This window comes from Haliaeetus albicilla, chromosome 23 (assembly GCF_947461875.1).
Source record: "Haliaeetus albicilla chromosome 23, bHalAlb1.1, whole genome shotgun sequence".
Classification (NCBI taxonomy): domain Eukaryota; kingdom Metazoa; phylum Chordata; class Aves; order Accipitriformes; family Accipitridae; genus Haliaeetus; species Haliaeetus albicilla.
The window spans coordinates 24,039,068-24,065,278 of NC_091505.1; the positions used below are offsets into that span (position 1 = coordinate 24,039,068).

Sequence of the window (26,211 nt, forward strand, 5' to 3'; positions counted from 1 at the left end):
TCCGTAGATCAAGACCAGTGCAGTTGTTGGCAACAAGTGCACACTCGTAAGACCGAGAAGAATTTAAACAGCTGGCTCCTTTCCACACGAGATCAATAAAACTGGTAATCCAACTGCCTCCAGGAAGACGCACACAAGGGCTTCTGGTGCTGCAGGAAAGCTGGGGCAATCTCTTACCCCAAAAGCAACAAAATACCTAAATACTAATGGAGAAAATCACAGACTGGACTTGTGCAATTCAGCTTCTGTCCTCCTTGTATCCTTTTTCTTCCAGGAGCAAGAGTCTAATTACTCTTTGGCCTCTCCTCCTTTCGTCTCTCGAAGGATCTGAATACAAGTCTACAGTCAAATCACTCTCTCAGACTGCACAGTCTCTGCCTGAGTCAATGCCTGGGTGCTTCTGAATGCGGCATTTGCATCTGTCATTTTGCGCTCGTAGCCTCCAACACTGTCTCATACTAAGTAACACTGTTCACTTCAACTGTATGTCACACAGAAAGACTCCTGGACAGAAGCTACGCGTTCATATTTCCACATTTGGTGTCTGCAGCTCATCATCATAACTACAATCCCCCCTCCATCCTTGCCCCAGCCCACAACTCACCAGTAAAACATTCACAATGAGAAAGATGAAAGGGCAACTTTCCGTACAAGACTTCCAAATACAGCAGGAAACTGGTAATTTAGCTATTACATTATGATTTCTGGGGTGAAACTCAAATAGGAGGCCAGACCAAGACTGCAATCATCATATTTTGGCTGAGTCCTTAATTATAAACTTCCAGTGTACTCAGTTATCTCTGCTTATGAGAACCATGGCAATGAACCACCCCAAACCAAAGTCACCTTTACCTTTACCATACAGAGCATAAAGCAAACCCCACAACCGAGTACAAACACAGAACTCTGCAACCAGTGGAACACACCAAAGATAACACCGAGCACTAACCCTTTGTGCTGCAAAACCCGTCAAGGGGCAGCTCAGCAGTCAAACTTTCCGCTGTAACACCCATGCCCAGACCCTGAATGACACGTGTACACAGGAGGTAAGTGAACTTCACCAGAAAGCCCTTGAAACATACTTGTAAAATGCCTTTGCTTAGACATGAGCTTCATACAATATTTCTTCCTCACAGATATATATTACTGAAGATAAACTTTATGGAGAACAGTGCCTTGGGGAAACATTTTATATACTATGATGTGGCAAATTATACTGCATAACAAAGTATGACTTTGCCAATAAAAGACCACAAAATTTGGGCACCCTCCAAGACTTACAGCCCCAGGCTGAGAGGTGTGAAGCCATCTCAAACCCCTTTTCCCTTCAGTGGGAGACGATGCTTTCCGGAGTCTCACAACAGCGTCGCCAACTTACAGAAACAGGGCAGTTGTTTTCTAGGAAGGAGGAGATTTTATATTTATTTCTGGTTTGCTTCTACTCAAGCAAATTAGCCTTTTAGAAACCAAAATAACACAGTGCCAGGCGCCACTGACAGTACAAAGCTGACTTAGCAGGGGTGAGAGCCCTTACAGGGCTGATGTTAGCCAGTTCAGTTACTTTGTTGGAAACAGCTTTGACTCTGTTCCATCTCTCTGTAGCAATCTCCTCTGATGTGGATTTTCCATTCCTGGAGTGGGTTATTTCAAATTCAGCACCCAGAAAGGCTCCTCTAGTCCTCCAAGCAAAGCCTGTCTCACCAACAGCTTAAGAACCATGAAAACGACGCATCCCATCGAGCAAAGTTCCCTCTGGATAGGTGCCTCTCTGTCTTACTTTAGGTTGAAACAGCTATTAAAATTCTTAAACTAGAAAGAAAACAGCCACCCGGTGAGGTACTCGGCTGATTCCTGCCAACAGAAACACCCTCAGTATACTCAGTAAACCGAGAACGTGCAAGTCCTGCTCATTACCACAAGATTACGTGAGCTAGCTTTAGACACAGGCATGAGTGTACGTATATATATATAAAAGTCATAAAACTGGCAATTATGTGCATGTTACGCTCAAATTCCACAAAAACCGACTACGCCAACGCTATATTCAAATTCCACAGTGATGCACAAACGAGACTAAAAGGCAGCAGTAAGTCAGAATCGAGCCTTGTAACATTTACAATCCACACAAGGATGAGACAGCATCACAGAAACCACTAAGCTAATAATTAAAAACCTAATTTAAAAACAGGAAAACATAGTCAGGATTGAGATCAGTGGTTGCACCCCTGGAGCTTAGTATCACCACACAGACAGAATCAATAACTGCCATTAAGAGGTCACTGATAAAAATCTATAGCAGCTGAATCAGTCAACTTGAAACCTATTAACAGCTGTAGTAGAAAGAAAGAATTACTTTTTCAATTTGCTAATGACCACTTCTTTCCTTCCAGATGATCATTTTGTATAAACCCAGCAGAAATCCCTTTGGATCCCCCTTATGAATGAACTACTCAGGATTTCAAGACACTATCCAGATCAGCATCAGATAATCATCTGCTTTTCACAATCAGCATCAGCACATCGATGTCAGCATTGACATCAAGATTAACAAAAATGACACAGGAAAAGAGCGACAGCAGGGATACCCAAGGCACACGCTTCTGTGCCATCTGCACTCCATCACTACAGGGCTCAGCCTCTGTCATTAGAGCTAAACAAGGGGTTACAGCATCACAGCTATCAACCGCAAAGCCTACCAACGTGGTATTTTATCTGCTGAAGACCCTAGATCAGTGACTGCACTCAACCGGAGAAGGAGGATTCAGTGAGGGCTTTTTTTATCTTCTGTACATCACTTTCCTCTTAAGGTTTGCGAACCTGCACCTGAGGTACACAGCCTAACAGTGACATGGAGGGTCATCACATAGCCACAGCTTAGTCTCTTTATCTACTTGCAGTAAAAGTCACGGATGATTAACTGCAGTAGCTAGCATTTTCTAAGTCTCTGGCATGTTGTAGGTCTCCAGCCTATTCATACTAAGTGTGACAAAATCCCCTGGATTTTAGACTCAGAGCATCTTTCGCACAGATCAAACAGAAATCAGACGATCTTGAGGACACTACCACTCTGAGCTACATCTGAACGTAGACACAAACCCCCAGGTGTTTTTTTTTTTTTTATTTTGTTTTGGGAAAACACAGTCTTCTAACCGAGCCTGCCTACACAACGCACTGGGGCCATCAGAAGTGAAACGCCGTATTCCCACACGGCAAGAAACCGCAGCTACTCGGACAGTAGCCACACATGCCTGCCACCATTAATGATTCGAGATAAGAGGAATAAACTCATCAAAACCGAATACGGGCACGATGCCGAATACGGACACGATGGGCGACCCAATTTAGAAATCAACTTCAAGAACAACAAAGAAAAAACAACCCCAAACGCTGTTGGCTTTGCCGTCCCAGCGCAGGACGAGGGGTACGAAGGCGTGCCACCCGCTCCCACCCGCCGAAGCCAGCCCGGCCGCGGGAGCAGCACCCAGAAACTCACAGAACAAGCTGTGCGAAATCACGAAGGAAATGACATTTTCTTCTCGACGGCCGGGCTGCGGCACACACACATCTCCCTCCAAACCCTGGATGCTTCTCTCGCTCCAGCGAAGCTCGGCTGCCCCGACCTCTCCTCACGCTGCCCGGCAGGAGACCACCGCCGCCGCCGCCGGTCCCCGCTCCCCCAGCCCCGCACCGCCGCCCTCCCTCCCGCTAACAACTTTCCCGGGGCTCCCCTTACCGCCGTGGAGCCGGACGAGGAGGCGATGTAGACCTTGATGACCATGCTGGGAAGTCGAGGAGGCGGCGGGATGAGGAGCCGGGTGGGTGTGCGGGCAGCACGGCGAGGTGAGGAGAGACGCGGGCTGGAGCTGAGGCGGCGGCGGGAGGGAGAGAGGGAGGGAGGCGGCGGGCGGCCTCGCCCCGCCTCGCCGCTCTCACTGGGCTGCCGGCCCAGCAGTCACCGCCGCCCGGCCCGGAAGAGGGAAAAATGGTTTGAAGAAAAAAAAAAAAAGGAAGAAAGAAAGGGGCGAGGCGAGTTCTCGACGAACCACGCGAGACGTACACGGGGGAGGGGGGCGGCAGCGCCATGGCGGCGGGAAGCCCCGCTGAGGCGACGCGGGGGGCCCGGGCGCGGCTGCCGCCTCAGGGAAGGGGGTGAGGAGCGGCGCGGCGGACACCCCCGTCCCCCTCCATCTGCAGGGGAGGCGGCGGGACCCGGCCCGGGCGGGCTGGAGCCGCGCCGGACCCGCCATGGCAGCGGCCGCCTCCCCTCACGGCCGCCGGGCCGGGAACGACCGACCCGTCCCCGGGCTCCGCCGTTACCGCTGCTCGCCCTTCAGCAGCCTCCCCTCCACCCTGGAAACACGGCATTCTCCTTCACCCGTGGAGGGGGTGCCCCGTTCCTCGCCTTGCCCGTGGTGGGAGAGCACCAGGCGGCACCTGGGTTAGCCCAGGGAGGCTGGAGCCAGCCTGCGGCTTCCTACCCGCCGGCTCCCGCTTGGAGAGGTGACAGAAGCAGCCTGGGTTGGGTGGATGTTACTGGGCAGTGATATTTAGAATTAAGAATTTCCTTTGAAAATTTATTCCAGCGTGAAAGTCGCTGCCCGAGTGCCGTGTCGGCCCGTTGCTGACAGACAAGACTGCCTGGGCATCCACTCGAGGTCTTCGCCTTCCCGTAATTATTGTATCTTCCACACAAATAAAAGCATCAAAGAAGCACGTATCGGCACTGCTGGCGCGGGTCTGCCCGCTGCCGAGCTGGCCCCTCTGCGCCGTGGCCGGGGACTCCGGGCTCTGCTAGGTTAATGCAGGATACCGGGGCTGTCTGCGCAAAAGGCCCGAAGGGACACTGCCAGCCATCATGCGCCGCAATTCCACGGCACGGTCTTTCATCGTTTGTATTAATTAGGACCACCGGATGAGACCTCGAAGAGTTCTTAATTGTTATAGTCATGGTGACACGTTATTCAGGGAAATTTATATTCAGCACCTGTCTTCCACTTGCCTCTGGTACTCCAAATACTACCTTATATATATTTTATTATACATTCTGATAGCAACTTCACAGAAAATGGAAAATAACTACGGGGATAAACAGCGCGAGCTGAAATTTTAACACCTACCAGCTAAGATGAAAGAAAGGTGTTTGTTCTGCTCTTGGCAAAAAGGGGGGGGGGGGGGGTATTTCTGAAATGATTTTTCCAAACAAAATAAGCCTTCCTGTTTCAAACTATCAGGTGTTTTTTCTAACCACAGACATGATTTTTTAAAAAAGCCTGTTGAATTAAAAAGTCTATTGAATTAAGTCACCTGTATTCGTTTTATTGATTTTCCAACAGTAAGAGGAAACAACTATTTTGAGGATGATGTGCCTAATTTTGATATTACTTACAATACTTATTTGAATCTTTGGGACGGTCATGAGATTTATGTATGTTTTGAAAAAGCAATAAACCAAAATTTATTTAGGATGATGGTACACAATAAAAATGCCCTGGCTCAGGGAATTTCAATTTTTAATAAAAATAAATGGCGTAGTTTTTAATCTCTTTAAAACAAACCGAGTTATGTCCAGGAGATTAAAATTCTTCAAGGAATGTTTCTTCAAATGTGTTTGTACAGCCCCTTCACAGCTGCTTGAGAAATGCACTGATAATTCCCATTTCCTCCGAAGCACCACACTACGTGCCAGTCTGTAATCTGATTCATGGCAAGGAACGCTAGAGGTAGAAAACACAGCTTATCAGAAAGAATGGAAAAATGCAGGTGGAGAACAGGACAGATAGGTTTATTTGAACTTTGGGCTCTACTTGTCATTCTGCTGGCTGGCCGCCTGCTCTCTGGCCAGCTCTCCTCTCCTCATAACGCACTTCAGCTCCTCAGAGCTGAAATTCTTCTGGTGTGGGCTGCACCTCGTCTTTCTGCCTACTAAGAAAACTGGTATAATCATTACTCTCAAAAGTGCACTTTAGAAGGCATTTTATCTTCATGAAAGAAGATTTATTAAGTTAAGAGCAATACTTGCATTGGGTATTATTGAAACGACTAGGTTTTCTTGACTCGTAATAGTAAATTTTCTACTCTATTGGCAGAAAAGCACAATGTCTTTTATTCCCAGGCTACTCATGTAAAATGCATGGTATTATTTTTGTTTTCACTATTAAACAGTTGTGAAGTGTTTAATTATCCTTCTCAAGGTAGACCAAAACCTCCAACAAAATTAACAAATTGATACTATGCCTCTAAGAGGAAAATCTCCTGTTCTTGTGCAGCCAACAAAACAGTACGTATATAATACTCAGCGCTGACTGTTGTCTCCTCGATTCCTTTGTGCGCTTGCTGTAGCGTGTGTTTGTACAAGGCCATCTTGTCAGGCTGCATCTTTTATTACTGTCACTAGAAGGGAAACTAAACAGTTGAATTTTGGTTTATATGATTTTATATATTACGAAGCAGCAATATTGAGTAAGTGGCAGCACTGGCACTGACTTCAGTGGCAGCAGGAGTGTAAGTGCTCCCCGATGCAGAGCCCAATGGTTTGGCCACCGCCAAGTCATCCAGGGATTTCAGATGAAAATGTTGCCGGTAATGGCAAAGATCTACTTTCTTTTTTCTTAAACCACAGACAAGCATGGGGGCTTCTGAGTACTGGCAAATTAAGCTATTTTAGAAAAAGAAATGTACTACAATCTCACAATGAAAGATATTGCAGTAATCAACTGCAAAATCCCGCTTGTACAAAAGGTCAGGAAGCACGTGTGCTCCAAATGCTCCTCCACAGCTTCTTTGTAACCACGGAGAGAAATACATCCAGAATTCAACCACAAATATTTGGCTAGTAACGTGAGACTGTGGCAGGTTTCATTCTCTGATTGTGCTTGTGCTATTGCTAGAGGAGATGATCTGGATCTGTCTGAACTCCCGAAATGGAGGGACGTGTGATCAGTAAGAAATGTCAGCTCAGCGCTCTCAATAGGACGTAAGAAATCTATTCTTCATTTCCAATCCCAGCCTACCAAGCTTGCCAATAATTGGAGCCAGAAGGCAAACTGTGACTCAGAGCATGTCTTCTGACTTCGCCCATGCTCTGCAAGAGCCACGTCCTGCTGCAGCCGGTGCCGGCGCGCTGCTGATTTATGGTGGGTGGAAACCCCGCTCCCCTGCTCCGACATGTTTTGTGGAAGGGCGTGGGGAAGTCCAGGAGATCTGCTTCTCCTCCTCCTCATCTGGAAGCAGAGCAAGGCCGGGTTTCCTTGTTTTCGTAAGTGATTGTGCAAGACACATGGCAGCTGGTTGCGTGAGGAAGCAAACCACACCGCGCGGAACATGGCACTCTCCGTTACTGCTTTTCGCCCGTCGATCACCTCTACGGCGGAACTAACGGAGCCGCGCTAAAACCCAATATCACGGAGGGACGCGCACCCGCGCGACATAAAACATGAGGCCGACGGGTCTCCGCTCCCGCGTTAACTAACGCTCGCGCTGCCGCCGCTGGGATCACGAAGGCAGCCCTGGGAACCATGGCTAAGAAAAGCGGAGAGGGAAGGGGAGAGGGAAGGGGAGAGGGAAGCGGAGAGGGAAGCGGAGGGGAAGCGGAGGAGGCCCACAGCGAAGCCCCGCAGCCCCTGCGGTCTCCCCACCGGACCGAACCCCCGCCGGCCGCGCCCGGTCCCCGCCGCTGCCTAACGGAGCGCGCCCTCTCCTGGAGCGCGGCGGGCAACGCGGCGGGACCCGGCCCGGGGGTCTTGGGGTCCGCAGGAGGAGAGGGAGAAGGAGAGGGAGGAGGAGGAGGAGGAGGGCTGGGCGAGGGACCCTCGGTGAACCGGGAAGCCGGCGGTGAACCTTACGATTGCAGCCGACAGGTTCCCCCGGCGTTTGCCGACGCCTTTGTGGAGGTTGGGTTTTGTTTGGGGCGAAAGGGAGCAGGGCTGGCGCCGCAGGAGGGGGCTGTGGGCAGGGGGGGGTGCAGAACCTAACCCTTCAGTTTGATTCTCAGCTTGCAAATAAAGGGGGGACGGGGGATTTTAATTTTCCTAGATTTTAATTTTCGCAGTCTTGTTCTGACAGTTCAGCATCTATAGGGCCAAAGTTGCTTGGGGCTCTGTAAATGCTGAACCATAACTCCACTCTGGGGCCCGGGCGCTTTGGCTGGGACCAGCAGTGCGCTTTCAGAGAGACTCTCCCTGTAGAAGGTACCGTGCTGTGACATGCTGGTGCCGTGGACCAGCCTTGCAGCGGGCTCGTTTGACGGCGTTTGGATGAAACCAAGCTGGAGGATGACTCCAGGTACACAGGCAGTGCCCTGCAGCAGCCGAGAAACGCGTGTCGTGGCGGTCCTCTGCGCTGGCTGTTTGGCTTTACGGGTTTGTTCCTATTGCACCCCACCACCTGCCAGAACTGATCTGGGTGGGTGTGCCAAGCCTTATCCAAGACAAAGGCCGGACAGCCCTTTCAACTATTTTTGGCAAAGTACATCTTACGCATTAAAAAAAAAAGAACAACTAAAATGAAGCCAGAGGTGCCAACTAGTCCAAGGGCTGGAGGTTCTGCATTTCTGCTCCAGCAACAGATTTGCACTGGCAGTAAGACCGCAGCAGAGGCTATGCTCTTGCCAGCATCACCTGCTCGGCCAGCGCTGGGCATCAGCGCCCAGACCCCAGATCCTGCTCCCGCTCCCTGCTTCTGCACGCACAGTCGGCCAGGCTGCAACACGATTATTGACAGCAGCGTTACAGGGCTCAGCTACAGCAGCCGGCATGGGGATTGTCACCGTTCCCTGCCCCTGACACCTTCCCGTCCCTCTCCTGCCTTCTGTCCAGAAAGGGGTTGGCCATGCACAACTCCCACCATCAGGTTTAATCTCTCCTTTTCCTTGTGCTCCGGACTGCCTGTCCATCCTACTGGCTCCGAGCCACCAGCCAGCCCTGGCTCTGACAAGCCCTGTGCATGCTCCTGAAGTGCACTTAGTTATCCTGAAGTACTTGAGGGAAGTACATGGAAGGGAATACTACAGATACCAGGATTTCAGCTAGAATAACAGGAATAGTCACTCTTTTAATGCCGTTTTAGGCCAGTTTGTTCAACTGGGCATTCACAGGGGGTTGCTGCCCTGGAAGGCAGAAGTCTGCCAACACCCTTGCCTGGTCCCTGGCTCCCACTGACTCAGGACCCGGGCTGGACAGAACACATCTTTGTGCTCTGAACACTAAATCCTGCCTTCCCTGAGCCCATCCAGCAAGAAACCTGCAGTTCTTGCTTGCTTTGAGCTCAGAGCAAGCTGAAAGAAGGAGGAGCGGAGCTGCAAATCAGTACGTCATGCCTTCCATGCCACTTTTCGAAGAGAAGTTTTTACATACTTGGAGATAATCAGTACATTCACAGCTGAAAAGGGCTTGGGGTTTCCTAGGACCAAGACAGTTTGGGGCAAAGGGTCCGCTCACAGGCTTGCTCTCCCCCTTCCCTCTCCTTGTGTTCTGAGCATCTTCAAATGGCTGTTGGAAAGACTTGTTAAAAAAAAAAAAGTGCTAAAGGTAGCACGGCTTTGTAAAACTTCACCGTGCTTACTTGGGCACAACCCTCTCAGGTGCTGAGTCTCCCGGGGAACAGACTTTAAAACCTGGTAGCATCAGCCATCTCCTAAGGCTGTGTGTGGAAGCAGCTTTAGAGGAAGGCTTACACACTTCTGCGGGTGTGGGGAGGACCATCTGGCAATGGTTAGTTTGTTATTACTCGCTTTGTCGATTTATTCTAACCCTTACCGATGCTTCAGCACGAGACAGATCCTCAGGCAAGCTTGTGAGTTCCTGTCTGGGAACTTCCCCAGCCTCCTCCACAATAAACGCAGATGCAAGAAACTCATTTGGGTTTTCTGCTCCAATATTGTCTTTCCTACATATTCCTTTTATATCTCAATAGCCGGTTCGTTCTAGAAAATGTCTTTCAGGCTTCCTGCTCCTGACGAGACTGAAAAATGATTTCTGTGGCTTTTTTAGTCTTTTTGCTAGTTGTGTGTCAAACTGTTTTTCACACAACCATTTTTACATTTCACTTGTTTATAAACTTTTCTGTTTTCCTCATTAAAACACAAATCCAACTTTCTGAAGGATGCCTTCTTGTTTCTGATAGCCTCCCATGTCCTGCCTTTTAGCCGTGTTTGTTTGATTTTTTAGCCATTTTTTTAGCCATGCTTGATCCTCCTACATGCTTTTTTGACAGGTTATACGCATTTGGTCAGTGCTTCCAATGTGATGTATTTCAGCAGTCTCCATGCCGCATAAAACCCTTTTATTCTTTCAGCTACCCTTTTCAGCTTTTTTTCAGGAAGGCTTCTCACTGTTACAGAGTTCCCCTTTCCAAAATTAAGAATAACAGGGAATTTCTTTGGCTTTTGTTGCTCCGATCAGAGTGGTGACTCTTAAGTATGTAATGGTCACTGATTCAAGGAATGATTAGTTAGGTCCTGTTCTCTGCCCTCAACCAAATCAAGAGTTGCTTCTCCTTTCTTAGCTTCCCTGACCAGCTGCTCTATAAAAAGTCACCACTCACTCTCAGACATAACAGCTATGTGGTCTACATTGAGACACTGGACACCTCCCACTGTAGCTGTGTTTTCTGCCCTTGCCACCCCCCCCATCTTCATCATCTCTGTTAAGTTAGCTGATGGAGTTAATCCAATGTTACAAGGGTAGTAGACATTTCTACTTATTTCTATGTTGAGAAGTCACTGAACCCGTTAATAATCTCCTCTGCGTTAGGTGAGGAAATGTATTTTCTGGTTTATAATGCCAGATTGAACATCTGCCCTAGAACGGAGTACACCAGGCCCCAAAGGCGCCTGCTTTTCTCTGCCGAGTATAGAAGGTGTCCAGACAACTAACTCAAATGTAAGCATCTGCTTTTGGATAGATGAATCCTGCCTGTAGCTCCCTGGAAGTTGTTCTTGTTTTGCAGATTATATTCTTTACACATTGCAGTATGGCATTTGCATTTTTTGCCACCATGCGACCTTGCAGTAAAGTTGTATCCCAGTTTTGGGGACAGGACTCCACGCAGTGCTTCATGCAAGGCCAGGAGCTGGCAACACTTTGCCCACGCACGTGACTCCTGCCACCCTTCAAGTGTGCCTTTATCTTCGCACGTGCACTACCATAACCTCGTATTTTTGAAGAGAGAGAATTGTTACTGTAAAGGCAGTCATCACACATTTGAGATCTGTACAGCAGTGCATGCCATGTGAGAATTGTGGAGGAAAAGGCAAATAAAAGACAGTGTTGGCAACTGATCAGCTGAGAAAACTACTCATTTTTCTTTTGTGCTTTTTCTGGCTTCATTTTAGTAGTAGTCTTCATTTTGACTGCTTTTCCAAATTACATCTTCTTTTAAAGAACCAAAACTGGAAGAAAGAAATAACTAAAAGACAAACTTGCTACTGACAGTCAGCTTGTCTGACTGCAATGGATTGAAATTTCTTATCTATATTTTGTGTTTATTAAAAGTCTGCGTTTACTTTGGTAGGAAGCTGTAGCTAAGCCAAAGGTTTTACTGAAGTAAAGATAAACAAACAGACTCAATGAGAATCCTAAACCAACCAACAGGGTTACACCCTCATGTTCCCAAATTAATAAGCACTGAATGTTTCATCACAATCAATACTGAATTTGATACATAAATCAATGTTTAGCCAGGACGAACCATAAAATTACCCAAGACAAACTATAAAATTAACTAAGCACAAACATCTTCTATAGATTGATAACCCACTCATCCCCAAAGTTATGTAAAATAAAGCCAACGGACACTTTAAATGGCAGGTACATGACATGCAAACATGTTTTGTGATATTTTGCCACAAAACAATGTATGTGTTAATATTACTTGCCATATGTGCCATGACTATGAGCACATACAGAATCCCCATTTCCCTTGCCTCTGAACTCATGATGATGGGGCTGTTGCACAGTTAGATGACCCAGGCTGGGAGTTGAACGTGTCCTGACCCCATGTCACGCTTGCTTTTGGTTTAGCAGAAGTTGTCACAGCAGACTTCATTAAGGTAGCGAGGGCAGCCTTGCCACGCCATCAGCTGTGCTGTCAGCACCTGTGGATGCGCCTCATCCACCCTTCTGATTCCACAGATAGTGGTGTTGAAGAATGGCATCATCACCGTACCTTCAGTAAGACCCAGTCTTTACACATCACGGGCAAATGAATCAGGGAGTAAAATGCCTCAGGTCTGAACAGCATGACCGTGAGAGCTGCAAGACTCCCGAGATTCCATGGTGGAAAGGAATCTCCTGATGTTCAAAACTCACATGAATTGTAGCGCAAAGGAATGAGAAAGCAAGGTATACCTAACCGCCTGTTGGGGGAAGGCTAGAAGTCAATCACCCAAGGGTGACTTTGGTGTATTTTGCCATTATTCAGGAATATCTTGATCTGCTTCACTTCAAGAAGGTGATCTAGGAAAACATTCATCAAGTACTACAGATCTTCTCTGACATCAAGAACAGGCTCCCCTCCTCTGCAGGACGTTCCTGCCTTGGGCAACAGCAGGAATACCTACATGGTATTGTGAACTGGCAAACATCCTGAAAACCACCCAACGTTCAAGATGTGGTTAACAGCACCTTGGAGGATGCTGGAGAGCTGTAGATCCCTGAGGTGACTCGTTAGTAGACACAGAGCAACCAGGAGTCAGACCACTGGGGTATCAAAATCGAGTTGACCGAGTCTTGCCCTATTTTGCAAAGATTAGGGGGCAAAACCTAAACTGAGTTGTGATAGCTTCAGCCTGAAAGTATTTTCTTGCACTTAGGTTGTCTGCAATTTCCCAATTCTCTAAAAATTTCTCAACATTTGAGCATCGCTCTGTAAGTTTAGTGTGGGCCATTCAGACTGACTATTCAGGGTGCCGGCTGCGTTGGTTAGTTTTGTTTTGACATAGTCATATGTTTCTGTTTGTAGACTGGATGTTTTTACCTCCGGAGCCAATATCCTGGTTCGAATACCTGTGCTTATAGAAGTTTTAGCATGAAGTATTCTCATGGAAACAGTAGCACAAAAAAGATTAATTTCTGGCTTGTTGCTTTGATTTACTCTTGACATAGTCTGGTGATATGATATCATAAATTCAGGTTTATATGGTTTTGTACAGAATAAAAAATGCCAAAAAAGGTCACATGGTACAAACTAATGCTCCAGAATAAACTTATTCTCCTAGGCCTAATTTACCCAAAAGGCTTAACTGGTTAGTTTTGTACAGGCAGTCTATGTGCCAGATTAGGTCTATCAGTCCATGCCATTCTACCGTGTCATCAAATCCTTTTTGTCTTTCCACACCCAATGTAAAGCTACTGTACAGTCATAAAGCCACTGTAAGCTCCATACTGTGTGCTGTGACTAACACCTAGTGAGCCTGCTCCCCGTCTGGATCAGATTTGTGCTGCTGTATTAGCGACGGCAGAACCACGGTCACCTCTGCTTTAACACCGAAGGTGAACAGCAAGGACAGAAGGTCTTCACCGCACGGCCATGCACATCAGTGCTGCTTTTACCTGCTGCTTGGTTTTGGTCACAGATAAACATACAGCTACTTCTGTGATTTAGAAGAAAATTCGACCAGCCACGGCCACCTCCCCATTGGTTTGATAGGTGACTTCCTATTCTTTCCAGTTATTATTGCATAAAGGAATATTTAATTGCTCCTTCCACTTGGCCTGATTGGAAGGGTGTTTAGAATATCCATAGGCTACAACCAGGTCTGTTATCTTCTACTGGTCAGCACCGTAACAGCCACTTATACTTTCAGCATAACAGTATCTCACAGCAGTTTATCCTATCTATTCAGAGGGAAATGATCTTCTAACGGATGATTATTTAAGTCAGTTTGTGGTTTAATGAACATTTTTAGAAAAGTCAAAAGGTTTGAAAAAATATAAAGGTGAAAAAGAAGGCATAGCAAATCTAATGCAAAAATTAGTAGTGAATTTTAAATCTGCGCTTAATTTGCAGTGCACATTTTGATTCAAGGTTTCAACCAAACTGCTTGTCATGCAAGTTTTTCAGGGGAAGATATTGACAGACTCTTCTACAAACTCCTGTTCCTTTTCCACAAATGTACAAAGACTTCTCACTGAACACAGAAAGAATGAAACAATAACCGCAGGGAGACAGGCAAAACCTTTCAAGGCAACTGACAAAAGCAACTGAAGCACAAACCTTGTTGGTAATGGCGAAATTCTGCTATCGGACAGAGACACTTGAAAGAAGACCAAGAGCTTCTGAAATGTGTTTCAGACAATTTTTAGTTCAGAAGACAGAGAAAACTATTGGAAATGCTATTTAAAATCTTGATTAATACAGGAGAACTTGAAGGTGCCATGGTTAACAGGTAATGAGAAAGAAACCCATGCATATAGGAACATGTTCTATTTATACACATTGGAAGTAAGAGCAAAACAAAAGAAAATCTTACTACTGACAGAAAAGGAGAACAAATAAAGGAAAGCACAAAATAAAAAAGCTGTGCCTTCTTTGCTTCAGCCTTCAAATAAAGTCAATTGCTACCAGTTACTAAGCACAACCTTTTTAGGAAGATGACAGCAACAGGTAGTAGCAGGAACAAATAGACCAAATTGTATTTGGTTATGTGGTTACACTGTGGTCGGCAGTGCCTGGAAAATGCACCCCCCAGTATTTAGGAGGCCAGTCACAGACATTTTTTAATTTTATCTGCAAAATATCGTGGCATTTGATGGTTCTACATTGACCTGATGGAGGAAGGGGGAAAAAGGTGGACCTGTGGGTAGAAAACTGCTCGGCTTAACTCCAAAGCCCAGGAAGATAATAAACTATTGAAATCTAAGCACTTTGAGAATGAGGCAATGTAAAAAGTGACAAATCAAGAAGTCACTGTGAATTTGTCAAGAATAGGAGGAACAGCTGTTCAGAGAGCAGCACTGAAAGGGATCCAGGGATTATGGGGGATCAGAAAAAGAATCTGAACCAACATGGTGATGCTATCGCAAAGTCGGCAAATGCCACGCTGAGATAGGTTACCTAATTAACCTGATTATTGGATATAGATGTAAGGAAGAATGCGAGGTTGAAGAGTCCGGGGCAGCCTAAAAATGGTAAAAGGTTTAGAAAACACGGCCTATGAGATCATGAGGCCTATGAGAATTTGTTTAGTCTAGAAAAGCAAAGTTTAAGAGAGAATATGATAATATTATGTGAAGTGATACAGTATCTAAAAATGTTAGTGTAAATTGATGCTTATGAATTGCTTTTTCTATCTGCTAGACACTGGGCAAAGGAACTTTAATTTGCAGCCAAAGTATGGTTTAGATGCTGGGGAAAACTTTGTGGTTTTAAGGAGAGCCGAGTGCTGAAACAGGCTATCTAGGAAGACTGCAGAATCTGCTTTACCGTGGGTTTTTAGAAAGAGATTAGACCGGCCTTTGGCAGGAACAGTCACACCTCAGAGCAGCAGCGAGTCTTAGCTGCGAAGTGCTTTGGTCCTACAGGTGGTATTAACGCACACCTTGTGCTTTCCCCAAAGAAACAAGACGAAATAGATGGCGGACACCCCGGGAGAAATTGCAGCTAGCGAGGACGGACACACCACCACGTTTTCCTCAACAAGTCTTGAGGCTTCACCTTTGGGCCTACCTCAAAACTCACAGGCCCACCTCCGGGAAACATCTCCCACACTTCAGCTGAGCTCCGACAGCCCAAACGGCCACCTGGTCCCGAAATTGCCCCCCCCTCCGAGGCAGTTTTACACCCTACGGGCAGCCCGTTTTTACCCCGGGGGGAGGCCGAGGCGGACAAAGGCCGCAGCCCCCCCCTCCCGCCGGCTGAGGTAACCCGCGGCGGTTAACGGCCCTTTCCAACAGGTACCGCAAAGGCGGGACGTGGCGGCCGCCTCAGCTCCCCCCCCCCTCCCCGCGACCCCCAGCCCCTCCACCGGCGTCCCGGCCTCTCCCCGCCGCCCGCCTTCGGCTGCCAGGCCGCAAACGCACGCCCCGCGGCATGGCGGCCTCCCCCCCCCTCCCCTGCAGCCCGAGAGCCGGCGAGCCGCCGCCGTGGGCGGCCATGTTGTCGTCCTGCGGCCCTGTGGTAACTTTCGGGGAAGTTTCTTTCCCGGCCTCTGGCGGCTGGGGGCGGGGGGGGAACGCGGGGAAGGAGCGGGGTGGAAGGAGAGGGAGAGATCCGCGGCCGCCGGGGCAGGACGCGGCCAAGGCGGAGGAGCTCGGAGGAGCGGCGGGCCGGCGGTTTGCCCGGCCCCGGCTCCGCGTCGCTCGCCCGCCCGCCACGGAGCCGCGCTCGGGCCGCCGGCTGCGCCCTCCCCGCCGCGGCGACGGCGGCGGCGCCGTATTCACCGCGCGCTTTAGGCCGGCTCCGCTGCGCAGACAGCGTAAAGCCGCCGTCCCTCCGTCTGCGAGCGTCTCTCGCGCTACGGCCGCCGCCCCGCCCCCCCTCCGCCCACGCCCCGCCTCCCGGGCCTCTGCCCGCCGTCTCATTGGCCGCCGCGGCCGTCACTCGGCGGCTGGGCCCATCTCGCGCTCCCCATTCATGCAGTTTGGTTGCGTGTTGGTGTATTTTACTGTTTGCAATAAAGAGGGGGGGATTTTTTTTTGTTCAGTTTCTGCTGCAATTAACTCTTGGTCCCTTATACATCTTTCTTTTTTTTTTTTTTTTTTGCAATTTTGCAGAAGGGTTGAAACAGTTTTTTTGGTGGTTACATTTATTTTTTATATATATATCTATATATTTTGCAATCAACTATTAAGGTGCAACTATGCCCAAAAGAAAGGTAAGTGCAAAAAAAAAAAAAAATAGGGGAGACAGATGGGGAACGACGGGGAGAGATCAAAGCGGCATTCGCAGAATTATCTGTAAATTTTTTGCGCGCGCGCGCGCGTGTGTGTGTGGTGTGTGTGTGTGTGTGTGTGTGTGTGTGTGGAGTTTTTTTTTTTTTTTTTTTTGCATTTTTAATTTTTTGTCCGTGTCCTAAAAGCGGAGCCGGGACTGGAGGGGTAGAGGGTTAGGGCGTGTGTGGTTTTTTTTTTTTTTAGGGGTTGCTCGGCGCGGGCAAGGGGAGCCTGTGAGTTCACTTTGGGCTGTTTTGTTTGCGAGGAGAAGGGCTGAGCAGTGTCTCCATGCTGGATTACAAACAGCCATAGTGCTGCTGCTGCCCCTATGGAGAACACAGGCAGGCAGCGCTAGGCACGGAGGGCTCTGCCGCTCGCCCAGCGCCCAAAACCCCGGGGCCGAACGGCTCCAACCCTCCCGGTTACCTCCGGGAGCATTTGAAGGCGGATCGGGCCATTCCCCGGGAGGATTTGGGTCTAAACGGTGCCTCTTTCTCCTGCGTTTGCCTTTGTTCTCCTTTTTTTTTTTTTTTTTTTTTTTCCCCTCTCCCACTTCTTGTCATACCAGATGGTTGTGCAATGGTAATTTGGAGCCATTAGGCGGCGCAGAATTTGAAACTGTCCTTGAAGGAAGAAAAAAAAAAAAAAAAAAAAAAAAGACCGGGGAAGGGATTCACCACCATAATTAGGAACTTTAGCTCGGCGGGCTTCCAACACCCCCCCCCAAACACCTCAAGCCCCGACCCCGCGGCCACCGAGACCGCAACCGGCCTCCGGCGGGTCCTTCGAGGCTCGGTACGGCCGCGCTCCCGGCTACCCCGCGGCTGAGGAGGAGGAAGAGGAGGAGGAGGAGGAGGAGGAGGCGACGCGGCCGTCACCCCCCCCCTTCCTCGCCAAACTCCCCCCTCCCCGGCCGCCCGCGGGGCTTCGGACCGGCCCCGCCGCCCCCGGCCCCGCCGTCGGCGGGGCCGGGGGCGGCGGGGCCGGTCCGAAGCCCCGCGGGCGGCCGTTACCGTGACGGGGCCGGGTCTCCCGTCATTGTCCTTGCGCCGGACCGGCGACGACCTTGTTGTGGCAGGTAAATTGGCGGGAACTTTTTAAACGGCGGCGACGGCCGGGCGCGCTGACGTCGCTTGGGCGGCCCCGAGGCATTGTGGGAGTTGTAGTCCGTGAGGCGATGGCGGGGTGGGTTGGGGCTGGGGGTGATGCCGCCATGGGTTTCCCCTCTCGATCCTGGCCCGCTGGGCGGTCAGGGGGAGCGGGGATGAAGGGAAGCGGGGCGGGGCGGCTTTAGTCGGCCGGGTGGTGTTGGGGGTTCGGTGGCCGCCCCCTGCCCCGGGCTCGCCTCAGGCAGGGCTCCAGAGGATGGCGTCGCCTTCTCACCTCAGTCTCTGGCTTTCCTTGCAGGCTCCAGCTGAAGGCGAGGCAAAGGAGGAGGTAGGTGCTGGTCCCCACTCCTCCCGAGAACTTTTAGGGGGCTCCACAGATCTGCGGCCCCCACAGGGGTGGGTGCAGGCTCGGGCCTTGCGCCTGGGTTTGGGGTGCTCGGGCCCGTCCCTTGGCCTCTTCGCCTGAGGTGGGTGCTGGGAGTCCCGGCTGGAGGCAGCGGCTCCGCCGCGCTGAGGCCATCAGATCCAACGGGAACGTGTCCCCTTGAGCCTCGCAGGCAATGGCTCGGTGGCAGAGCCTTAATGGCACAACTCCTGGAAGTAAGAGAAACTTATATCACTTGCCACCTCAGTGGGGTAAAAGGGCGGCAGCGTAGGGTGGGAACTATGGAACAAAGCTGCACTTCCGGGAAGTCATCGCCATAATGCCCGTAATTTCATAAACCCTCGAATTTGTATGGGGCTTCGTGGCGTAGTGCACGTGCCGTGTTATTCTGGGTTGCGGTTCTGGGAAAGCACTGCTTTACATGCTCTCTGAATTTTAGTGACACATCTTTCTTTACATAGCCAAAGAGAAGGTCAGCTAGACTATCTGCTGTAAGTATCTTTATTTACTCTCTTAATATTACATCACGTGGGGTGTTACGTTCTAGGGGACAGTTACAGAGAAACTATTTGGTTTTTTCCCACCGGTATTGTGAAAGGCATGGCTAGAGTATTGCAATATTTAAAAGTAAAATTCCCATTTTATGCTTTCGGTCCTCGAGTATCAACACATTACAGGCTTACTTTTAGACATTTCATGTGAGATGCAACAGCTGTGTTAGTTAACGTGAGGTCTGGACGCATGAGTATCCAGAGTCAAGGAATATTGATTTCAAGATGCGTTTGTTCTTTGTAGGTCTTCTCCATACAAGTACCTGCTCATAGGTCTATAAGTGGCCTGCTCTCTCCTTATACTTGTAATTTGCCCATTGATTTTGCCGGTTCAACTGTTGGGTAAACTGAGACATAGAGGGTATAAATCTGTGTCGGGCAATAGGGTTCAGCCCAAAGTCGCAGCCTTAAACAGGCTCTTGGCATCCTCTTCTACAGACACATAGTGCACCCAGCCCTTTTTTAAGCCATCTTGGAAATGCCAAGTGGATAACGATTGCTATTTAAAAAAGACAGTACTTAATTTTAGTGAAAGCTAAGATATGTATTCATACGTAGAGTTGTGTCCAAATGTTAATACCTTTCATTTCTGACACACGCTTGCCTTCACAGCAGACAGTAACACCCAGACACAGTAATGATCCACTTACTACTCTTATCAGCATCTGTGCCACTGTAACATACGTGAGGAAACGCGGGTTTGGTTAATGAAACATGTTGATCTGTCTCTGACGTTTACTTCTTTATACAGAATGAAGCAGACAGCTCTAAACTATTTTTTGTTTGATTAGTTTTCAAAAGTTAACAGCATGTTGCTAAAACATTTATAGCATTCATCTGACTCTGTTTCTTATGTATGTTTTGTACAGAAACCTGCTCCGCCTAAACCGGAGCCAAAGCCCAAAAAGGCAGCACCTAAGGTAAGTCTTCGAGATCTCTTGAACTGAAGTTATACTTTTCTTTCTCAAGGTGTTTATAGGGGGGAAAAAACATCCACAACTAACCATTTTGGTTTTTCATCATTTTCTTGAAAGGGTTAAGATTGAATTATGTGAGTTAGAAGAACTTGAAAGATGTAAAGATCATTTTATCTAATTCCTAGTGAAGGAATGCGGGAAACTGAACAGATTTTAAATAAGTTGTGGTGAGGCTTTGCTGCTTGCCTTGCAAGGCCATTCTGAAGTTTCGTGTAATGCATTGTTGGGAAAACGATGCTTTGCATAGAGATCAGAGACTCAGAGACAGTATTGAAAATCATGCTTTTAATTATAGTTTCTTACTATGTTTTCATTCAAAGGCACTCTTTTCAGCTAGTTATCAGTTTATCAAATTTTAATCACTGGAGATAAAGTTCTATGTACCCGTTTCCTTAAGCTGGATATTTTTGGAAATGCCAGAAATCTTGGCATACCTGACAGTATAGTTAAAAAAGAAACTATTTAAAGCTCCTTTTTGCTTTGGATTAACAGTCTGAAATTTAAAAGGGGACAGTTCTGCAATCCATATGTGGTATTTCTTTATACCCCTTTCCTGTCACAGACTGCCCCAGCGGTCACAGTTTGCAGTGCTTTTTTTTAGATGTCTCTGTAAATACTCAGATTGTATTAGGATTTTGCAGCTGGGGAAAAAACCAACAACAACAACAGAACTTTAGCGTTCTTTTTAACCTGTTCCCATCATACATTTTCCTTTGTGGTTTTGGTGGTCGTATGGACAAAACACAGGTGCGAGAGATGCTTTAGTTGCAGAAGGGGATGACGGGCTGGGAACCAGGAGCTCTTTTCTGTACGTTTAAAAGGCCTTGCAATTGCATATGGCACAGCAGACTTCCAGATGATGAAAACTATTCTACCTCCAAGTCCTTCTATATGGAGCATCAGAGATGTCATGAGAAATGGACAAGAAGGAGAACCCTGCTTGTCGGTTTGGGGATCCCGCATCTCAGCTCTGTAATTGCAATGGTGTGGAGAGCAAGTTTTTTGCATCTGCGTCTTGGTCGTGCAGCCAGATTTCTAGATCCCATTCCAGAGCGGCAGGGGAACCTCAGAACCCTGCTGCTCCGCATTCCTGTGGTGCTCATGCGGCTGGCACACTCTGGATTGCATCTCCTTCTGGTGTCTGCTGGTACCCTGGGAGGAGGAGAGCCTACCGCTGGTGGCTGCTCTTCCAGCCCAAGTGGCAGAGAGCTGGCTTGGGGATCTAAAAGTCCTGGGTTCAGCCTCTGCTGATGACCCATGCAGAGCTCAGTGCAGTTGGATACGATGCACGTTGTTGGTATTTTCTTTTTTTTCAAGTTTGCTTTTTTATTTTTATGGAAACATCTCGGGGTTTATACACGAAAGCTGCGTTAACCGAATCTTAAAAGTTGTGAAAATAAACATTCAAAAGTTAAGGACTGTAAGCGACTGTCAAAACTTAGTTTGCTCCCTTCCTGCACAAGCTGTATGGTGCGGCCTCCCTCTGGGATCATACACGGTTTAGTTCTGCTGGGAGCGGTGCCTTGGTCATTGCACCGCACATTGCCCCGCAGTTGGACTTGGAAAGCGTTGGTCCTCTTGCTTCTGTGGTGCTGGTTTGAAGCCAGGATACTTGAGCTGCATTTTTGGCTCTCTAGAGCTCCTAATACTGGATCAGTATCTGTGCAAAGGGGGATGTAATAAGAATTGTGCAGGCATCTTTAATTCTGGTTTCCCTCAAATATGTAACCTTCAGGTTCTTCAAATGTTTTTTTGTGTGTCAGAATAGATTTTACCTTCTAAAATTGGCCATATTGAAAAACATAGAGCTGGGAAAAAAGTTCTATCTCTTTATAAAACACATGACCTTATTACTGAATTGATGTTGCCATCTGTATAGAAAAATTGTTCAGGAAAATTAATACAGTGGTATTAGCTCAGAACTAGCTGAGAGGATGGAAGAAGCTTGGACATTGAAAAATAATGTCGTCTCCTTGGGTATTTTTTTTCCTGGACTCACTTGGTTATGAGTGTTGGTCCTTACAGAATAGCCATTCGCTTGTCCCCAGAAGCCACGGATCTTGCAGAACAGAGCAGAGATCCCGGGATCCTCACTCACAGCTGTGTGCTGCGAGACACTTTCTCTCCAGTCAGTCCAGCCATGGAAGCCAGATACTGTAGATTCTCCTTGAAAGCTTTCTTAAGAGGGGCTTTACCAGCAAAGAGTGGGCTACAGAGAATTACAGTTTTAGCTCTGTTAATACTTTATTGACTTTTTTTTAATGGGGTAAAGGGAAAAGATACCCTTCTTCAAACAACCCCAAGTCTTTAAAAATCCTTTATGGCTTACATTGGAAGAGCAAGTGACTAACATGCCTGTGCTCCTGAGTTTGGAGCATACCGGTGCTGCTGGAGGAGCCCTTCACAGTGGTCTACTTACATGTGCTTCAGAGGTCTGATGAGGTCTGTTCAAGTGACAGAGAGCAAAGTATTGCAATTCTTAATCTTACTGCCAAACAGTACCAGAATACTTGGGTGCTGATATTATGATGTTTATCTTTTTGCTGCCTCTCTTGAAAGCCAACAGAGGGGGAAAAGAGCGAGTGGAGGCTTACTCTTCCCTTTCCTCCTCTGGTGACTCTCTTCCTTCTCTTACTAACCTCCTGCCTTAAATTTTCTGCATTGTTATAGGAGTTGGTGTTAATTTTGGTGAATTTTTAATCATTGGTATCATTGAAGAATCAGGTGACTTTGCCCCTTATACTCTATCTGAGTTTACCCTGAGCTAGCAGCTCATTTTTAATGTGAATTAATTTTGTACACTAATAAGCGAGGTGTTGAAATAAAGTATACTTTTGTAACTTCTAGTCACTGAGACAGCTCCATCTTCTGAGTAGAGAGAGAGAGAGATATCTTCAGTAATTACCTGTTTATCTTCACTTACCTGTGAGTAGTAATTTTGCAGATATTTATGGTTCCTTTGTTGGAACTGGGTTAATCAAGCGAGGAACTAATCTAGTTTGCTTAGTGCACTTACTTATTGGCAGCAAGAGGCAGATCCTTGGAAGTGAAACTAATGAGAGTCACACTTGTTACTGTATGGGGGTCTGACCTTCCCATATAGAAAACTATTACTACAGAAGTTGTAGCATCAAGTTTTGTTTTGGTTTAGCCTGATCCACATATAAAAAACTGCGCTTAAATAATACATGCAAAGTTCACGTTGTTACTGAAGTGATGCTGTTGAGCCCCCAACTTGTCTATCACACAAATGGTTTATTATAGTAAGGAATATTTCTGGCAGGGAAGGGGGAAAGTCCTTTGACTACAGCTTTGTTACAGTTTTCTAAATAGGCATTAATAGCACATCTGAAGTATTCTGCTATTTCCACTAGCTGTAGATGTTCTTTTTGTTCTGTGGTATGCCTTTCAGCAGCACAGCAGAAATACAGGCCAGTTCAACATTTTTTAGCTAATTTAATTGAATGCCTATTTAAAATAGGAATTCTTTTAACCCCAGCCATGGCTGCTTTTATATTATGCACTTCCCAGTAGCACATTCAGGACAGAATAGAAGGAAAGCACTTCTCCCTGGAAACTTTCATCTCATCTTTGTCAATAGGAAGTTCAGCGTGTAGAAGCAGGTTGCGTAGACGGTTTTAGAGTTGAATATGTCCGTGTGCAGATGTACGAGGTGGAAATTAGTGTTTACCATATCACGGTCTGTTTTCTTAACAGAAAGAAAAGGCAGCAAATGATAAAAAGGAGGACAAAAAGGCAGCAACAAAAGGGAAGAAAGGAGCCAAAGGCAAAGATGAAACTAAACAAGAGGATGCTAAAGAAGAAAACCACTCTGAAAACGGAGATACCAAAACTAATGAGGTACTTTAGCTACAGTAAACATGGGAATAAACACAGATGTATTGGTAATACATCCGCAGGAGCCAACGATTGGGCCTCCTTGTCAGAAGGTGGTGTGTTGTGTTTCACTGCCATCCTGTAAAGACAGACCAGCCGCAGTACCTGCACAGGGCAACTCCCAGGGAGAGCCTGAAAGAATAGCATTCTCCTTCAAACTCATTCCTGCTATGTGATAGAGCCCTTCCACAGGTGGTCTGTGCTATCGTAGTGTCCCTCTCAGGGTTGGCACAAGAGCAATGCAGAATATTTGGGGAACAATAGAGCTCAGTAAGATTGCTATCCAACCCTGAGCTGACTTTGCATATCCTCTCTGGACTGCTGGATTGCCTCTTCTGCTCAGCACGGGTTGGTACTGTGCCAGAAATCTGGTTTTAAGTTTTACACAATTCTTTAAAACAATTCTTCGCCTCAGAACAGTTCAACAAGACATCTGCAAAATAAACTTGGTCTTGTCTCTTGGTCTGCAAGCCTCTTTCTTACAGGTTCTTACTGTATCAGCTACTTACCTAAGAGCTGCCATTTTCTAGGACTAGCTACAAGCTTCAGTCAGTTCCCGATGGCCTTTTCCTAGCAGTTTCCTTGCTGGTAGTAGAAACGCAACGTTTGCTATGGGCTCCCTTTGCCCCTGTAGGCACAGACTAGCCTGTTGTGTTCTCTGTTACTTTTGATTTACGGTGATCTCTCTTCATGTGTTGAGTATCATTATCCAGTTAATGGGTCGTTTATTCTTTCATTTTTAAAAGTAATTCAGGAGCTTCTTTGCTAAAAATTAATATGGGGTTAGTGTACTTCAAAGGATCTTTGATAGGAGCTTTGCAATTTTGATGTGTTGACTTAAAAAGTAATAGCGGACCTTTTTATAGAAAACAGGTGAGAATCAATTTCCCTGAAGTTCGGACGGTAGACCAGTATCGCGCTTTTATGTGTAATTCTTACACTTCCCTGTGACTTACGAAGATGAGGACTTGAACTTTCCCTAGCTTATGATTGATCCTAATCTAAAACACGTTCTAGACTTCTGCCTCTTTGGAGGCACTTAACATTCCAAAATTAACTCGGTCATCAGTTAATACTCATCTGTGTTTGAATTTTTAGAATTACCAGCCGACATGCTGTTGTGTTGATATTTTCTGTAGTAGCTGTGCATTCTTGTCCATCTACACAAAATGTTGTCCATGTCTGTGCTAACAAACTAGTCTCTCTTTGATGCTTGTTGGAATGGAATCCGATTAGCATTACGAATAATATTTCTATTCTTCCCAAACACTTTTATAGGCACCAGCTGCTGAAGCATCTGATGATAAGGAAGCCAAGTCCGAGTAATGTTAACCCTGCCCTATATCTCCATCATTTGGTATCCGTACCTCCATGCTGTATTGTTAACAGAGAGGAATATTTTTATCAACTATTTTATAAATGCAGGTTTTTTTAGCATGAATTTAATTATGGAACATCTTCATCTCGGTTACTTGGGAATTAAATCCCTAACAAACAAAACAACAAAAAAATCATTGTTTTTAAATTTTGTGATTGTAATAGTTTGTATGGTACATGGAAAGAATAAGTGGTGGTAGCTTTTGACTTCTGTCAGTGTGTCCCTTTTTGTGTAAGTCATGCTTACAGACTTCAGATTTTAATTTTACCCTTGTATGTGTTGTATGGTTTCTTAAAGTGGGGAGGTCTCAAAACAAATAACCGTGTTAAACATTCCAGTGGTTCTGTGGGTTGCTTTTATAAAGAAGGTGAGCTATTTTCATGAAAAACCTAAGAGCTGGAAATCTGTTGTTTCCCAAATGTAATTTTATTTTGTCAGTTTTGAAAAAAATAAATAAATAAAAGTGTAATCATGTTTTTAAATGAAATACAAACATTTCTTTTAAAAGGGCAGGTTGGTTGTATGTACCCACTGTTAGGAATTTTGCTGGATTTATCTTAATAAAAAAGACTCCTCAAAAGCTGATTGTGGTTTGTTGCTTGTGCTGCAAACGTACTGCTGGAAAGCTACCAAATTCCAGAAGAGTTGCAGTAGTTCAGGGCCTCAGGCGGAGAGAACCTATGCAGCTAGGAAGCTTTGGGCCATAGCATGATTAGGGTTTGAGCCCGTGTCGTCTTCAGTTGTGTAAACAAAAATGACTTTATGGGCCAGCCTCTCGGCAGCCGAAATGGGAGTAGATGATTTCAGAGGAAACGTGCTGGCTTACACCAGCTGGGAACTTCAGCCAACACTTTCAGATGAAGGCTGACCTTGTAAACTCTCATTACTTACTCAAGTAAAGGTGGGATACTTGGTGTTGTCCAATATGCCTTAAGCGTTATAGATGTTGTTATAAATTCTGAAGGGTATGCTCTGGTTTTCTTTTATGTGCCTATTAATTGATAATGATTTGGAGGGGGGTTCTTTCCTCTTAGAAATATTGCAGA

At 46.8% G+C, this 26,211-nt stretch overlaps 2 protein-coding genes across 2 annotated transcripts in view; one reads left to right on the top strand and one right to left on the bottom strand.

Moving 5' to 3' along the window:
• Nucleotides 1-3,937, bottom strand: part of SH3BGRL (SH3 domain binding glutamate rich protein like) — a 36,632-nt gene extending 32,695 nt beyond the window's left edge. The window contains exon 1 of the mRNA XM_069811571.1: nucleotides 3,734-3,937. Within this exon, the coding sequence (XP_069667672.1) occupies nucleotides 3,734-3,778 (45 nt within the window). The 5' untranslated portion in view covers nucleotides 3,779-3,937. The remainder of the gene's footprint in view (nucleotides 1-3,733) is intronic.
• Nucleotides 3,938-16,549: 12,612 nt separating this feature from the next.
• HMGN5 (high mobility group nucleosome binding domain 5) lies at nucleotides 16,550-25,750 on the top strand. Its single transcript, XM_069811572.1, has 6 exons — nucleotides 16,550-16,810; nucleotides 18,276-18,305; nucleotides 18,824-18,853; nucleotides 19,783-19,833; nucleotides 23,608-23,751; nucleotides 25,066-25,750. The coding sequence occupies exons 1-6, from the start codon at nucleotides 16,796-16,798 to the stop codon at nucleotides 25,111-25,113; spliced, it is 318 nt and encodes a 105-aa protein (XP_069667673.1). The 5' UTR covers nucleotides 16,550-16,795; the 3' UTR covers nucleotides 25,114-25,750.
• The last annotated feature ends 461 nt before the right edge of the window (nucleotides 25,751-26,211 follow it).